Genomic DNA, 18717 nt, shown 5'->3' with positions numbered 1-18717 from the left:
GCTTCGTACTCATGGTTTTATAGCTTTGGTAGCACGTTTTCCTGATACGAGTATCTCCAACACTGATGCATCATTTTGGAATTGCAACTCAGCCTGCAATTCCCTGCTTATGGAGCTCCCTTCTGGTTATTTTTGTGCTGACAGGCTTTGCGAGTGCGACATTCAGTTGTGCAATGGCTTTTTTAGCTATAGTCCTCTCATTTTTCGTCAGAATCGTCTTCAGTGACTTCCGTCGCGATGATTCAAAACACAATTTCGTCCGCATTATGATACAGTGGATGATGTTTCTCCGCTTCCTTGCATGGGGTAAGGTCTTCGGTCGGTGCCTATTGAAACGTAAAACACTTCGGCGACGTTAGATACAGAAGTACGCACCATATGAGCACCAATAATTTGTGCACTTTCGAATTCAATGAGATCCGACATAATACACTCACAACTACACAGATCACTGTTCTGACTACGGCTGACACTTGTAACGTATTGAGGATGTTACAAAGGTGCCGTTCTTGGTCAGCTATTGCAGTGCATCCTGCAAGGTTGCATTTGCATTTATGTTCAAGCGTTTATGTCCAGCCGCCGTATATAAACTTGAGGGTAATTTTAGCAGAAGAGAAGAAATCATGAAACAGTAGCTTTATAGAACCGATAAGTTTCGTAATTGACAAACGAAAATCGATGGTTAAGTTTTATCTCTGACAAAAGTTATGTCTACTGATCAAATGTAAACTTCTACCAAGCAACTTTTTCACGATATTTACATTGATCAGTCAGAACATTACGACTATCGACCTATTATCGATACAAACCCCTCCAGGAGATGGCAGCGCCGCCGGGCGAGGACCGAAGTGGTTCAAATGGCTCTGACCAATATGGGACTTCTGAAGTTATCAGTTCCCTAGAACTTAGAACTACTTAAACCTGACTAACCTAAGGACAGCACACACATCCATGCCCCAGGCAGGATTCGAACCTGCGACCGTAGCGGTCGCGCGGTTCCAGACTGTAGCGCCTAGAACCGCTCGGCCACTGCGACCGGCGCGAGGACCGAGCGAGGTGGCGCAGTGGTGTTAGCACACGGGAGGATGACAGTTCAAATACGCGTCCGACCATCCTGATTTAGGTTTTCCGTGACTTCCTTAAATCACTTCAGGCAAATGGCGGGATGGTTCCTTTGAAAGAACTTGGCCGATTTCGTTCCCCATTCTTCCCTAATCCGATGGGACCGATGACCTGGCTGTTTGGTCTCCTTCCTACCCGAAATCGACAAACCAACCAAGCAACCAACCAACCTGACGAGGGATGATTGGTACTCAGACACACGCACGGTGCGTGTAGTGTCATTGATCGCTCTGTCCGTGTGTAGAATGTGATAGGTACACATTCTATCTGAGTTTGAACAAGGGCATATTGTCATGGTCCAGAGGCTCAGCACGAGCATTTCAGAAACTGGACGACTAGTCGGGTGTTCGAGGAGTGCTGTAGTGAGTGGCTTCAACACGTGGCGGAAATCAGGTGAAACGAAGTCCAGACTTCATGGGATTAGGTAGCGACCCCTCATTATAGATGTCGGACGTCATAGGCTGGGCAGACTGGTAAAAAAGTGCAGGCGGCGAACTGTAGCGATACTAACATCAGACTTCAATGCTGGGCTGAGTCAGAATGCGTCTCAACACAGACTGCGCCGAACACTCCTAATGATGGGCCTCTGCAGCTGACAACCCTTGCATGTCCCAATACAAACACCACGACATCAGCAACTACGACTGAAATGGGCACGTGACCATCGGCATAGTGGCAGGGCAGAGCGTTGCACAGTCTGATGGATCCCGATACCTTCTTCATAGTGCGGATGGCAGAGCGCGAATCCGTCGTCTTCCTGGTGAACACCTCCTCGACACTTGTACTACGGGATGGAGACAAGCTGGTGGTGACTCCATTATGCTCTGGAGGACATTCACGTGGGCACCATGGCTGCAGTGGAGCTCGTGCAAGGCACCATGACGGCCAACGAGTATCGTATACTAGTTGATGTTTCCCGATCGCAGTGGAAATTTTCAGCAAGATAATGGGCCATGTCACAAGGGCACGGGCGTGATGGAGTGGTTCGAGGAACATAGTGGCAGGTTCCAGTTGCTGTGCTGGCCTCCCAGCTGGCCATATCAGATCTGAAACCGATTGAACACATTTGGAATGTGACTGAACTTGGCGTCAGAACTCATCCTCCCCCCCTCTCCCCCCTCCTCAGAATTTACGGGAGTTAGGTGACTTGTGTGTGCAGATGTGGCGCCAACTCGCTCTAGCGACCTACCGAGGCCTCATTACCTCCATGTCGCGACGCGTCGCCGCTGTTCCCCGTGTCAAAGGTGGACACACCGGCTATTAGGAAGGTGGTAATCATGTTGTGGCTGGTCAGTGCAGGTCGCTCTCCGACGTCCGACCCGCCAGTCGGCAAGACTCAGCAGAACACCGAGTACCGCTTAAGACTTCCCGCGCAGCTTTGGCGAATCGCTAGGAACGGAAAAGGTTCGTGGACCACCAACATTTAACAGGCAGGGTATGGATGGCGTAGTTGTTGCCGGAGGTTGCTCTGTAACGTTCTGGACGGGTTTTTCGCGCCATACTTGAGCCCACTCATTCAGGTTACCTTGAAAGGGAAGCAGGGTGTTCCAGAATTTCAGCGACCAATGTTTTACATCTTCATAACAAGCGTGCTGTGGACAATGCCGCTTTCCAAGATTTCGACAACCTTGTTCGCAGGGCCGTTCCTGTTTTGACTAAAATTCAGGCACTCTACTGCACCTCGCCTGGCTCTCTAGATCACATGAACGTCCCTGCGGTTTGCTATCTGTACGTTATCTAATCATCAGTGAGTAGTCCGCCCCGGTAGCTGAGTGGTCAGCGTGACAGACTGTCAATCCTAAGGGCCCGGGTTCGATTCCCGGCTGGGTCGGAAATTTTCTCCGCTCAGGGACTTGGTGTTGTGTTGTCCTAATCATCATCATTTCATCCTCATCGACGCGCAGGTCGCCGAAGTGGCGTCAAATCGAAAGACCTGCACCAGGCGAACGGTCTACCCGACGGGAGGCCCTAGCCACACGACATTTCCATTATCAGTGAGTAGATTGGCATACTCAAAGAAATTTGTAGACCATCTTCTCCACAGGATCGACACCATTATAGAGGTTACAGACGGTATTACGTGGTATTGGCGTGATACGGTAACTACTTGTTTCGTTCAGTAATTTGAAGAATCATTCACACCCACCTGTAGAAAAAAAGAGGAGTTAGTTCAGACAGCGCAGGTAAACAGACAGCTGCAGATTGTGTTCTGAGCTCAAGTAACTACCAAGTGCAGCTCTCAGACACTAATATTGTGCCCAGAACTAATTGTTACTACGCTACGATACAGAGTGACCATAGAAATGGAAAAGGGCATGGGAACAACTTCCACAGCAAAGAATGAAGAGTTAGACTAGTTGTGGGTCTTAGTATTAAAAGAAGTAAATAACGCAAATACTGGACGATCCTCGAAAATTTTAAGGTGGCGACACTATACTGCTGAAAATACGTGAATATGAAGAAACAGTTAGGCTGTTTCGACCAGGTTTACCAGTAAGGTGTTGGAAGTGTTGGCGTCTTGAAGAAGTAAACGTAGGAAAATGCAACCACCCAACTGCATAGCCCCTGACAAAATCTCTCGAGCAGGGTATGAAACGTTAGGTTCAAATGGCTCTGAGTACTATGGGACTCAAGTTCTGAGGTCATCAGTCCCCTAGAACTTAGAACTACTTAAACCCAACTAACCTAAGAACATCACACACATCCATGCCCGAGGCAGGATTCGAAACTGCGACCGTAGCGGTCGCGCGGTTCCAGACTGTAGCGCCTACAATCGCTCAGTCACTTCTGCCGGCTGAAACGTTATTATGCTAGATATTTCTTGACTTTTAGAAGCCATTCGATACAGTTTTGAACTGTTATTTACTGAAATAAAATACGAGTCTATCGAGTATGTGTTTACATTTCCTAGAAGACACACAATCCAGTCACATTAATAAGACCGCTGCCTACGTTCAACGTCAACGTGAAGTAATCGCAGACAGCAGGTAACATTGGCAGCGGAGGGTATAGAGTATATAAACCGTAAACCGGAGCGGGGGGGGGGGGGGGGGCGGCGGCAAACAGTGGTGTAGTCGTTGGTGTAATGTGCAAACGGAGCATGAAAATTGACTTTCAGGCCAAGGATGGAAGCATTTCCGAGGCGGCTAAGCTTGTAAACTGTTTGTGTGCCACCGTGCATGGAAAAATGGCACTTTCCAATATCTTTTTGACAGGTGGTCACATTATATTAACGTGACTGGAGCGAGTATAACTCAAGACGTTGTTCTTAATGGGACGAAATCGACAAGATGTAAAGGTAAATTCGGGAGTGTTAGAGAGCCTTTGCTATTTGCGACTTTTATAAATGTTCTAGTGATTAAGGCTGCACGTGGTTGTGCATGGACGACGCTGTTGTCTATAGCAGGCCACTTCAGAAGGCGGCTAGGCGAGTACGAGCGCTCACACACCGCTCGCCACACGGGCACTGAGCCCTCGCGGTAAAATGTGAAATCAGACGTCATTATGTAGTCCAGGGGAAACGCAAACTTTGCCGTGTATTCAGAGGAATGACCGTGTTATATGAATACATGGTGTCTTTTCTTTCGGACATATCCGAAAGAACAGATACCATAACATAATTTGATAGGCCTAGCTGAGCAATGGATCCACCTTCTTCAGTGCGGATGCACAAATACGTCCCACCCCCTGTTGGAATCTCAGAGAGTGAACTTGGAGGAAATGGACAGGAATTGCGGATAGGCGGCGCTCGGTGGCAGTGTGGATCGGCCGTGAGGCGTGCCGAGATAGTGCCGCGCAGTTGCGGTAAGGCTCTGTCCCGGATGACGAAGTGGTTAACGCACCTGCCTAGTAAGCAGGAGATCCCCGTTTCGACTCCCAGTCCGGTACACGTTTTCACTCGTCGCCGCTGATTCCGCATCATGTCCCGGTGCAGCTGCAGCAGTGATCCCCTCCGTTTCCTTTCCTTTCTTCTACCTTCAATTATACGTACGATGACTGTGTGTTAAGTTCGCCGCAGCCTTAGATGCAACCGTATGCAGGGTGTTTGTGGACGAAAAGTCAATATTTTAAACAGTGATAGTATAAGTAATTCTGAACAAAAATGTTACATGAACATAGGTCCGCAAATACAGTAGAGTCTCGACTATCCAATCTTCGGTTACCCGACCTTCTGTGTTATCCGACCCTTGCACTGTGCCGGCCGTGCACCAGTCGACGACAGGTCAGTGACGTAACGTGTTGTTTGTTGATACTCAGTTCATTGTCGCCGTCTGCTACTCCTCATTCCTCAGTGCTAACTTAGATCTGTAGTGGAGTGGACGTGTTGCACTTTGTTTATTGTAAAAATTTGTGGTGATGGCTTCAAAATGGAAAAAGGTGGTCGTTTCAATGGAAGAAAAACTTAAAGCTTTAAAAAGAATAGACAATGGTGAAACTTTATTAAAAGTGGCGCAAAATTATAACTTCCGGAAAACAACAGTTGGAGACTGGAAAAGGAACCTCAATGAAATTAAGAAGTGGTGTTCTCAGCGAGCAACCTCGGCTGTTTTGGAAGATCGGAAAACCATGAAAAAATGTGATTATGAAAAAGTAAGTGAAGCTTTGTACCTATGGTTTACTCAGCATAGAGATAAAGGTGCACCCATGTCGGAACCTACTTTGCAGGAAAAAGCCTTGAAGTTTCGTAACGAACTAAACGAAGGTGAACCTGATTTCACACCTAGTGTAGGCTGGCTCGATAGATGGAAGAAAAGATACGGAATTCGGCAACTTAGTGTCTGTGGTGAAAAGCTTTCAGAAAATTTTGAAGCTGTTCAATTGTTTAGGAATAAACTTCACAAGATATTGGACAAGGAAAACTTAACAGGCGATCAAATTTTTAACTGCGACGAGACTGGTCTCAATTACAAAATGTTACCGGAAAACAAATTAGCGTCAAAGGCCGAAAAGGCAGCGCCAGGCTACAAACCTGGCAAAGAAAGAGTTACAATTCTTGCATGCAGTAACGCCACAGCAAATTTGAAAATGAAACCGTCTATGATAGGTAAGCCAAAAAACCCGAGAGCATTTAAAAATGTATCTAAAATGCTTTACCGGTGAAATATTACAACCATAAAACTGCTTGGATGAGCTCAGACATTATTAAAGAATGGTTTTTTAACCAGTTCGTGCCACAAACTGAAAAGTTTTTGAAAGCCAACAACTTGCCCCACAAAGCATTGTTGCTTCCACACAATGCCACTTGTCATCTTAATGAAGACGAACTTCAAGATCAAGATATAAAGGCCATGTTTTTGCCTCCAAATGTCACATCCTTATGTCAGCCTATGGACCAAGGGACCTTAGAGACGCTGAAGAGAAACTACCGCAGAAACTTGCTTTCCTCTTTAATTATTGCTATGGACAAGGGAGAAGACATGCTAAAGCAGTTGCGCCGTATTAATTTGAAAGACGTAGCTTATGACGTGGCCCAATCTTGGGAGAGTGTTGGAGCAAATACAAATTGGAAAATTCATTTGTGGAACTATTGGAAGGTGTTCCTTTAGCCAAGTGAACTGGTATGTACAGTCGTGGACAAAACGAGCGAGACCCCTGGCCTTTTCGTTATGCTGATCCGCACAGCTTTGAAGTCTGCTATACAGCATAACAGGCAAGGCGACGAAGTGCTACCAACATACTATGCACAGGCGTGAAATTGAAAAACTATCCGAACTTTGTCAGACTGTTTTCAATCACGTGTAAGATTATATTAACGCTGATTAGTGTGTTCAACACAACACGTAAATATAAAATATAAATGAAAGAAGAAACGTTAATTAGTATGAACTGCACTAATAAAAATGAATTCCAGCTTATCGAGATAACGTCACTGTTTTAGTAAGACAAAATACCCCACATCGTTAGGAATTAGCAAAATACTACGCGCATTCGGCCACGAAACGGTCTGTGTCATCGTTCAGACCAGTCACACTGGATTACCGTTGCTGAACTACCATGAAAGTGTGCAAATTTAGCAATGCGTGAAGATTCATAACGAAATTCTGTTAATGATGAAAAGGGTTTCAGCGGGTGGCCGAGCGGTTCTAGGTGCTTCACTCACGAACAGCGCGGCTGCTTCAGTCACAGGTTGGAATCCTACCTCGGGCATGGATGTGTGTGAGGCCCTTAGCTTAGGTGGGTTTAAGTAGTTCTAGGTCTAGGGGTCTGATGACCTAAGCAGTTTCGTCGCATAGTTCTTAGAGCAATTTTTTGACCTGTCGCGTAAATTTTCTTTACATAAACGGCCGTATCTTTAGATTGCGTTGACATAGAAGCTCACTTTTTTACACCACCAAGGGACCGTATACCGCAGGAAATGCGACACATTTCCGCTTTTTATGTCTGCCCGTACTCGAGGTAAACGGGTTTCAAGGGTTGGGTAGACAGATAGACGACCGAGAAAGTGAGACTAGTAGGGTTCCATTTTTACCGATTTAGGTGACGAAATCCTAAGAACTAAAATAGCTACGACAGTTAAATGAAGATGAGCGCCACATAAATAATTCACCCTACTCTTTATTCGAAATGTTATAGTTGCAGTCGATACATCAGCATACTAATCGTAGCTACGCTTTCGATCCAAATCACCTTTACAGGAATCCAAATAAAATCCATTTCCCTATACACGTGGTAATTCAGATCCCAGTATTAATGCCACCGCGTTTTAGAAGTGAGAGTATTCCCATTGCTAGCTAGCTTAAGAAACACTTCGGCTAATGAACGTTTTCTGGCTGTGGTGAGTCTTATGGAGAATTCGAAACATTGTAGAATATGTTTGGCAGCTATGTCGCCGTTTATTTCCTGGGGTGGTGCAGAATTATCCTACTAAATTTACTCGCTAATAACAGTATTTTGCTATTTCGATAAACATACCAAATTATCGTCACATAAGCGGTGACATAAAGATAGAAAATTCATGTTTTTGAGTCCAGAAAGCTCTGTGCAACAGAAACTGCAGATCATTTTGCCATTTTCATTGCGAAATTGCAGGCTTATTCATGTCTGGGGTAAAAATAGAGGGCTGTTTACTTGGGTTGTCTAGTAGCGTAGTGAAAGGTATTTGTTACTGCAAGGAAGGTCTGGTTTATTTTCGGTTATAATCTCGACGGAGACAGATAGACTATCAGTAAAACCATTTTAAGAAATTCTCGCGCCCCCAATGCGTTTTATTGCTACCTTTATTCTTGTGGATGTCAATATGAAACTCTTGTAGAATTTCATACTTGTTACTGCCTACTTTTTCCGCTTCTGACGATAGCTGAATTGACTTAAGTGTGGCACTGAATGATTTTTAACAGAATTTCGTTATGAATCTGAACGCATTGCTATATTTGCACACTTTCATGGTAGTTCAGCAACGGTAATCCAGTGTGACTGGCCTGAGCCATGACGCACACCGTTTCGTGGCCGAATGCGCGTAATATTTTGCTAATTCCTAACGATGTGGGGTACTTTGTCTTACTAAAACAGTGACGTTATCTCGATAAGCTGGAATTCATTTTTATTAGTGCAGTTCATACTAATTAACGTTTCTTCTTTCATTTATATTTTATATTTACGTGTTGTGTTGAACACACTAATCAGCGTTAATATAATCTTACACGTGATTGAAAACAGTCTGACAAAGTTCGGATAGTTTTTCAATTTCACGCCTGTGCATAGTATGTTGGTAGCACTTCGTCGCCTTGCCTGTTATGCTGTATAGCAGACTTCAAAGCTGTGCGGATCAGCATGACGAAAAGGCGAGGGGTCTCGCTCGTTTTGTCCACGACTGTACTTTCAACATGACGGTGCCCCTCCACATGTTACCTTACGTGTGAGAGACCATCTCAACCGCACCTATCCTAATCGCTGGATTGGCCGTGGCGGTACTATTGACTGGCCTCCAAGATCACCTGGCCTTACACCGTTAGATTTCTGTTTATGGGGTTGGATGAAATCAGAGGTGCACAAGTTGAAGGTAAATACACGCGATGAACGGCTTCGTCACAGCATGGACGCTGTTGAATTGATTTGGAACCAAACACAGGCAATTGAACAAGCAACACAACATGTTATCACTAGACAGCAAAAGTGCATTGACGTTCATGCTGGGATATTCGAACCTGTTCTGTGAACCGTACAACATCTGTCCAATAAGTGTTAAAGCCATTTGTAAAAGACATGGTACGCTTTTTTCAAAATGGTTCAAATGGCTCTGAGCATTATGGGACTTAACTTCTGAGTTCATCAGTCCCCTAGAACTTAGAACTACTTAAACCTAACTAACCTAAGGACATCACACACATCCATGCCCGAGGTAGGATTCGAACCTGCGACAGTAGCGGTCGTGCGGTTCCAGACTGTAGCGCCTAGAACTACTCGGCCACCCCAGCCAGCCTACGCCTTTTTCAACTGAATACATGTAACATGCATGTTGTAATGCATTATGTACTAAATGCAAAGGAAATGAACATTATGTAAAAATTTGTAGCATAACTGTACTTCTCTGTGACATTGTTTTCAAGAAAATCACGTTACGGCCAGTTGTATTGCGTGTATGTTAATGTTGTGCTCATCAATTTTGCAGAATTAAAGTTCTTTTCAATACCCATATTTTCCTAACGAAGCATTTGCGGACCTATGTTCATATAACTTTTTTTGTTCAGAATTACTTATTCTATCACTGTGTAAAATATTGACCTTTCCTCCCCAAACACCTGCCGGTCGCTGTGATCGAGCGGTTCCAGGCGCTTCAGTCCGAAACCGCGGTGCTACTGCGGTCGCAGTTTCGAATCCTGCCTCGGTCATAGATGTGTATTATGTCCTTAGGTTAGTTAGGTTTAAGTAGTTCATGTTTAGGGGACTGATGACCTCAGTCATAGTCCCATAGTGCTTAGAGCCATTTGAACCATTTATACCCAAACACCCTGTATATTTGATGACGCAGTGCTTAAAGTAGGAAGTAGCTCTTTTAAAATTGATAAAAAGCAGCGTTGTGGCTACGTTAGGAACTTCAGAGCCAGGGTCAGACACACCAATATCAATTTGTAATACGTCAGTGCAGAATACTTAGCTACAGTTACTACTTACAGATCTGCAATGTGACAGACAGTTGTGTGACAAGTTTCATAATAAAATAAATCCTGTAGACTAGCATAAAAATTTTCTTCGACACACATTTCCACGACTTCACAAGTTTACAGCCACGATCACGTCGATGTTTGGACCTACATAATTGAGCATGCAATCTTTTCCGCAGCGAAAAGAAAGAAATCTACGCACAAAACTCACCGACAGCGCTCAACTTAAAAGTTTTCCTTTGAAACTGTGTTCAGAAGCCGGTACCATAAATTGCTGCCATAGTGAAAAACAAAATAAGTTATATTCATTGACATCCATTGTTCCTAAGTTTAACATGGGAATAAAATAATCACAATATCAAGGTAAGTTAGACTTTGTACGTAAACGACATTCTCCTCAAGGCAGTATCAATCGTAACAAATCTTATTTCTTTGTACTTAGCTGTACCATGTCCTCCGTCTCATCAATTAGAAGAGATGTAACTCTCATTTCATTGTCATTTCTCATTAATGCAACAGTCTTAGGGAAAAAAACTTGCCACGAAAGCAGTGATATATCTGCCCAGAACTAACGTTAGCGGCCGTGGGACAGACTCGTTGACAACAGTTTCTCATGCTGAGCTGCCATGTTCCAATACCTCCTCCCCTCCCCTCCACTCCTCTGCGCCATAGGTTACTCGCAGTTGAGTCTGCCGGTTGCCTACTGCTGAGGCGTGAGTACGAGACAGTCCGTGCGAGTACGTCGGTGAGCAGGCCTCGTCTATAGCCGTTTTCAACGCTAGAAGATAGCAAAAAATGTAAGAAAAGCTGAGGAGGAGCAGAGATTGGAGTAGGAACTGGCAATTCACCCTAAACCCAAATAAATGTAACGTTTATGTTGTTGTGGTCTTCAGTCCTGAGACTGGTTTCATACGGCTCTCCGTGCTACTCTATACTGTGCAAGCTTCTTCATCTCCCAGTACCTACTGCAGCCTACATCCTTCTGAATCTGCTTAGTGTATTCAACTCTTGGTCTCCCTCTACGATTTTTGCCCTCCACGCTGCCCTCCAGTACTACATTGGTGATCCCTTGATGCCTCAGAACATGTCCTACCAACCGATCCCTTACCTACTCGTTAGTTATGTGATCTAACCATCTAATCTTCAGCATTCTTCTGTAGCACCACATTTCGAAAGCTTCTGTTCTCTTCTTGTCTAAACTATTTATCGTCCATGTTTCACTTCCATACATGGCTACACTCCATACAAATACTTTCAGAAACGACTTCCTGACACTTAAATCTATACTCGATGTTAACAAATTTCTCTTCTTCAGAAATACTTTCCTTGCCATTGCCAGTCTACATTTTATATCCTCTCTACTTCGACCATCATCAAATTTGCTCCCCAAATAGCAAAACTCCTTTACTACTTTAAGTGTCTCATTTCCCAATGTAATTCCCTCAGCATCACCCGACTTAATTAGACTACATTCCATTATCCTCGTTTTGTTGTTTGTTGATGTTCATCTTATATCTTCCTTTCAAGACACTGTCCATTCCGTTCAACTGCTCTTCCAAGTCCTTTGCTGTCTCTGACAGAATTACAATGTCATCGGCGAACCTCAAAATTTTTATTTATTGTCCATGGATTTTAATGCCTACTCCAAACTTTTCTTTTGTTTCCTTTACTGCTTGCTCAATATACAGATTGAATAGCATTGGGGAGAGGCTACAACCCTGTCTCACTCCCTTCCCAAACACTGCTTCCCTTTCATGTCCCTCGACTCTTATAACTGCCATCTGGTTTCTGTACAAATTGTAAATAGCCTTTCGCTCCCTGTATTTTACCCCTGCCACCTTCAGAATTCGAAAGAGAGTATTCCAATCAACATTGTCAAAAGCTTTCTCTAAGTCTGCAAATGCTAGAAACGTAGGTTTGCCTTTCCTTAATCTTTCTTCTAAGATAAGTCATAGGGTTAGTATTGCCTCACGTGTTCCAACATTTCTACGGAATCCAAACCGATCTGCCCCGAGGTCGGCTTCTACCAGTTTTTCCATTCGTCTGTAAAGAATTCGTGTTAGTATTTTGCACCTGTGACCTATTAAACTGATAGTTCGGTAATTTTCACATCTGTCAACACCTGCTTTCTTTGGGATTGGAATTATTATATTCTTCTTGAAGTATGAGGGAATTTCGCCTGTCTCATACATCTTTCTCACCAGATGGTAGAGTTTTGTCAGGACTGGCTCTCCCAAGGCTGTCAGTAGTTCTAATGGAATGTTGCCTTCTCCCGGGGCCTTGATTTGACTTAGGTCTTTCAGTGCTGTGTCAAACTCTTCACACAGTATCATATCTCCCATTTCATCTTCATCTATATCCTCTTCCATTTCCGTAATATTGTCCTCAAGAACATCGCCCCTGTATAGATCCTCCATATACTCCTTCCACCTTTCTGCTTTCCCTTCTTTGCTTAGAACTGGGTTTCCATCTGAGTTCTTGATATTCATGCAAGTGGTTGTCTTTTCTCCAAAGGTCTCTTTAATTTTCCTGTGGGCAGTATCTATCTTACCCCTCGTGAGATAAACCTCTACATCCTTACAGTTGTCCTCTAGCCATCCCTGCTTAGCCATTTTGCACTTCCTGTCGATCTCATTTTTGAGACGTTTGTATTCCTTTTTGCCTGCTTCATTTTCTGCATTTTTGTATTTTCTTTTTTCATCAATTAAATTCAGTATCTCTTCTGTTACCCAAGGATTTCTACTAGCCCTCGTCTTTTTACCTACTTGATCCTCTGCTGCCTTCACTATTTTATCCCTCAAAGCTACCCATTCTTCTTCTACTGTATTTCTTTCCCCCATTCCTGTCAATTGTTCCCTTATGCTCTCCCTGAAACTCTGTACAACCTCTGGTTCTTTCAGTTTATTCAGGTCCCATCTCCTTAAATTCCCATCTTTTTGCAGTTTCTTCAGTTTTAATCTACAGTTCATAACCAATAGAATGTGGTCAGAGTCCATATCTGCTCCTGGAAATGTCTTACAATTTAAAACCTGGTTCCTAAATCTCTGTCTTATCATTATATAATCTATCTGAGACCTTCTAGTACATCCAGGGTTCTTCCATGTATAAAATCTTCTTTCATGATTCTTGAACCAAGTGTTAGCTATGATTAACTTATGCTCTGTGCAAAACTCTACCAGGCGGCTTCCTCTTTGATTTCTTAGCACTAATCCATATTCTCCTACTACGTTTCCTTCTCTTCCTTTTCCTACTGCTGAATTCCAGTCACCAATGACTATTAAATTTTTGTCTCCCTTCACTACCTCAATAATTTCTTTTATCTCATCATACATACATCGATTTCTTCATCATCTGCAGAGCTAGTTGGCATATAAACTTGTACTAGTGTAGTAGGCGTGGGCTTCGTGTCTATCTTGGCCACAATAATGCGTTCACTATGCTGTTTGTAGTAGCTTAATCGCATTCCTATGTTTTTATTTATTATTAAACCTACTCCTGCATTACCCCTATTTGATTTTGTATTTATAACCCTGTATTCACCTGACCATAAGTCTTGTTCCTCCTGCCACCGAACTTTACTAATTCCCACTATATCTAACTTTAACCTATCCATTTACCTTTTCAAATTTTCTAACCTACCTGCCCAATTAAGGGATCTGACATTCCACGCTCCGATCCGTAGAACGACAGTTTTCTTTCTCCTGATAATGACTGCCTATTCGCCGGCCGAAGTGGCCGTGCGGTTAAAGGCGCTGCAGTCTGGAACCGTAAGACCGCAACGGTCGCAGGTTCGAATCCTGCCTCGGGCATGGATGTTTGTGATGTCCTTAGGTTAGTTAGGTTTAACTAGTTCTAAGTTCTAGGGGACTAATGACCTCAGCAGTTGAGTCCCATACTGCTCAGAGCCATTTGAACCATTTTTTTTTTTTTTGACTGCCTGTTGAGTAGTCCCCGCCCGGAGATCCGAATGGGGGACTATTTTACCTCCGGAATACTTTACGCAAGAGGATGCCATCATCATTTAATCATACAGTAAAGCTGCATGCCCTCGGGAAAAATTACAGCTGTAGTTTCCCCTTGCCGTTTGAAGTACCACAACAGCAAGGCAGTTTTGGTTAGTGTTACAAGGCCAGATCAATCAATTATGCAGACTGTTGATCCTGCAACTACTGAAAAGGCTGCTGCCCCTCTTCAGGAACCACACGTTTGCCTGGCCTCTCAACAACTACCCCTCCGTTTTGGTTGCACCTACGGCTATCTGTATCGATGAGGCACGCAAGCCTCTCCACCAACGGCAAGATCCATGGGGGGGAGGGGGGGGGGTATGTAACGTATTGCACATAAATAGCCGATGACACCCATTGGAGTGCTGGCAGTAAACTGCTGGAGACAGTAAGAACTGTAGGATACGTATCAGCAGCCATTTGGGTCCAAGTAAACTGGAATGATCAAATAAAACTAATGTAAGCAGATCATAAGCCAAACTGAGATAATATGGAAGAATATTAAGGAAATATATTGTATCCACTAAAGAAGTAGTTTACAAAACACCTGTAAGACTTATTCTTGGGTTCTACTCATCATTCTGGGACCCTTACCGGGTTGGATTGTTAGAAGAGCTACTCATTTCGTCCCGTGATCCCTTAGTAAGCACGAGACTGTTACGGAGATACCAACAAACTGCAGTGGCAGACGCTGCAAGAGAGGCATTGTATATCACGAAGAGGTTTACAGTTGACATTCCGAGAGCGTGCGATCCATATTACTGCCTCCCAGATATGTTCCGCGAAATTATCAATGTTTATAGACAGTCGTTCTCCCCGCATGTGATTTGTAAATGGAATAGAAAACCGAGAATATGACAGTGGTTCCAGAAGTACCCTTCGCTTGCGAATTTGAATGTAGATACAGCCAAACATATCTTAGACCACGTACAATTCCAAAAGCTACCAACGACGTAAAAGACTGGCGCGAATGTTTGAAATGAAAAATCTGCTTCAGCTAGATGTGTCTGAAGCTTCATGGGGATTTTCGACTATTCTCTCCATGTGTGTGGGTTATCATGTAGTTTTAACACAATTTAAGCTCATATCAGCCCATCCAACGATACTTATATTCTCAAATTGTAAAACACATTAAACTACTTTGTATTTTCTCCCATATCTTTGATGAAAACTATTATCCGTATCCCGATTTGCAGGCCGGATCCGGCAGAGGTGGAGGCTGCGATGGACAGCCAGGGCAACGCACTGAAGGAGGCGCTGGAGGTAATAGCGTTCCAGCACGACCTGGACCTGGACCTGAGCGGCGGGCCGCCCTCCACCCCCGGCTCCGCCCCCAGCCTCGCGCCGGCCCCCGCAGCGCAGGCGCCGCCCGCCGCGCCCACAGCCCCCGCCGCGCCGCCCGCCTTCGGCAGAGCCCTGGGCGTGGCCGCGCCGCTGTCCTCACCCGCAGCCGGTGGAGCAGCTGCCGGCGCAGCAGCGCCTCCGGTCGCGGCGCTGCCAGCTGCAGCCAGCATCGTCTCCAGTGCAGCTGCCGCCGCCGCCGCCTTCGCACCTGCCGCAAACGCCGTGCAGACGCCTCCCATCGGATGGGTCATTCCTCCACCACACCGTAAGTGTCGTCTCGAGATAAGTCGTTGGTCAACGCTAAAACAATACGACTCCTCAGTCCACATCTGATCTCGTCCTAGCATCTCCTAATCTCGTTAGGTGTATTGCCTCAATGGAATTGTAGTTTTAACCATCGACAAATTCCTACCAGCTGTAGAACCCAGCACAAAGAAATTGGTTTATTATGTGAACCCTTCGTCGGAGTGAAATTTACCACATACTGTCATACACACTACTCTATTCACACCACTGCATGTCCACATCTATCTCATTCCGAACGCCCACGAAATAGTTATCCAAGACTACCACCTCATCAGATGAAATGCCTTCAGGTATTCCATAGGTACACATAAATGAAACCAAGCGCTTAAGTTCCAACACCCTTCATTATCCACCAGATCACCTCATTTCTGCAAACTGGAGAAGGTAGCGCAGTGGTAAGACATTGGATTTGCGTACAGGAGAACAGTCGTTCAGTTCCTGTCCAGCTAGCCTTGGTTTGATTGCCAATCCTTCTCCAATCCGAGATTGTTCTCCATCTCTAATGAAGTCATCGTTAACAGGATGTTAAATTTTAATCTTCTTTCCCTCCTTACTTCATGCAAACAGATTTTACTGCTTCTCATAATCACACACATTTCAGGCAATTTAATCCTGACTGATCCACGCTCCCTCTACAGTCTCTGCTCACTACTGAGATTTCACACACTGATAGCCAAAAATGTATCACAAGTATACTTAATGCAGCAAAAAAGGACGAGTTTGTTGCCAAATATGTACCAAAGTGTACGAAACACAGCCCATAACGTCCTCTAAGAATTTCAGTGTCATATTGGCACTGATTCCACCCCTTGCTGTCTCCTCCCTCTACCCAACAACCTCAGGAAGATACTCACTTTCCATTTTTTTCTCTCGAACATTTTCGCAATTTCTGATGAGTCATTTCGACTATTCTATACTCGAAAGTCTATGAACGTGCAGATATCTCTGTCCCATCCACTGATACAAAATTTAAGTAGTTGCACAATAAAACACAAACAGAGCTAGCCACACCAATAACAGCAAATCAATAATGTTTATTATTTAGATAAGAATAACTAGATAAGAATGAATATTAACTGTCTTTTGCAACTGAATGTTTAGTTTGCTTTTAATCAAACATATTTTCTCTGTTCGTGTTACACGTCATCAGTGGTTTTCATGTTTCTCATTCTTTTCACATACACATTGGCTCCTGTGTAGGAGAAAACATATAAAAACCACTGATTATGCCTAATACAAAAAAAATTTAAAATGTTTGGTTGAAAATAAATTTCACATTCACTTGTAAAGTCCGGATTGAAATCAAATGGCTCTGAGCACTATGGGACTTAACATCTGAGGTCATCAGTCCCCTAGAACTTAGGACTACTTAAACCTAACTAAGTTAAGGACATCACACACATCCATGACGGAGGCAGGATTCGAATCTGCGACCGTAGCGGTCGCGTTGTTCCAGACTGAAGCGCCTAGAACTGCTCGGCCACACCGGCCGTCCGAGTACGGATTATATGTATTCTTATCAACACAGTAACGTAACTAATGTAGCACCTGAGGAAGAATGACAGGGAATGTTGACTACAGCACATCTCTTAAACAAATACTTCACAAAAACGCACACTGATCCTTGTCACATCTAAATGAACGCACTTTCTGCATAGAAATCCCTGCAGTCTGCTACAAAGCTATCCTGATTACTACACTGACTTGAACAAAGCATCAATAACTATAATTTTTCTCAAACCGACTAAAACCCTTTACTAACATCACGTCGTACAGTCCCATTAGGTTTATATACGAATGCATGCACCACGACGATATTCATTAATAAAATATTCTCAGGTTGAAACCGTGTCAAGTGGCTAATTACTCAAGAGCTTGCGTAGAGATCTCCTCTGCCATAGTCAATTGGTTGATTGTAGTCTGGAAGCTGCTGCCATGCCTATGTAGCCACGTCTTTGCCATTGACGTCACCGTTGCTTGATCCCACACCATAAATGTTAATGTTTTGGTGGGGCGCCCGCTTCAGTTCCCCAATTACAGAATCCCTGGCCGTTCTCAGCTATTGAGGGTGTTGTACGATATTTTTATCACCATCGCTTCGTTTCTCATGCTATCCGTGAAGCCGTTGGTCCGTTTAATAATAGAAGTTGAAATGAAATTCGGAGTCCTTTTTTCAGAGCATGTTCCGCTACAGCTGGTTTTTCGGGAGAGCGTAGGCGGAAACATCTTTCAGGGTCTTCGCGGCGCTGTTCAATAGTACGGGATTTCTGACAGACGTAAAACTGCTCACACGCACTCGGTATTTTGTATATTCCAGCTGTTCTGAGGCCTAGAATTACATGTAGTGACCCCCCCCAGAGCCCACATTTTCCTAGCAACAATCATGTTACGTTACACTCACCATGACATACTGTTCCACTCACTCCATTACGACACCCCCCCCCCGCCTCTCATCATCAAAAGCTCAACTTCCACTAGTGCAACTTATATTTTCCTCGCACAGATCTTTCCTCTCCAGCTCATAGAAGTACATCAGCAGCTTATGTTTTATCTGCTTGTTTTAAATACAATGATCAGATGTAAGTATGTAAAATCGATGTAAAATTCAAACAGTTAAGTTCTTTTTAACTTAGGGCAACACATGTGCAAAAATATTCACCATGGAGTTTTAACCAAGAAAAAACATGTAAGCTATCTCATGATTTTATTGTAATTTGAAAGAAAAGTGTGGCTGGTTACTGATTTCCAATAAAAATGTTCTCAACTTCATATGAGTCAAATTATCAAATACATCGTTACTTGAAGAAATGGTGTTAAGGTGGTATTAACTGCTTTTAATA

General features: G+C 43.9%; 1 protein-coding gene across 1 annotated transcript in view; it reads left to right on the top strand.

The window, feature by feature from the left end:
- LOC126486316 (uncharacterized) overlaps positions 1-18717 on the top strand; it is a 259900-nt gene that overhangs the window by 199364 nt on the left and 41819 nt on the right. The window contains exon 14 of the mRNA XM_050108943.1: positions 15424-15836. Coding sequence (XP_049964900.1) covers positions 15424-15836 — 413 coding nt within the window. The remainder of the gene's footprint in view (positions 1-15423; positions 15837-18717) is intronic.

The sequence above is a fragment of the Schistocerca serialis genome, chromosome 1, assembly GCF_023864345.2.
Source record: "Schistocerca serialis cubense isolate TAMUIC-IGC-003099 chromosome 1, iqSchSeri2.2, whole genome shotgun sequence".
NCBI classification, from domain to species: Eukaryota; Metazoa; Arthropoda; class Insecta; order Orthoptera; family Acrididae; genus Schistocerca; species Schistocerca serialis.
This window is presented reverse-complemented; position numbering and strand designations above follow the sequence as displayed.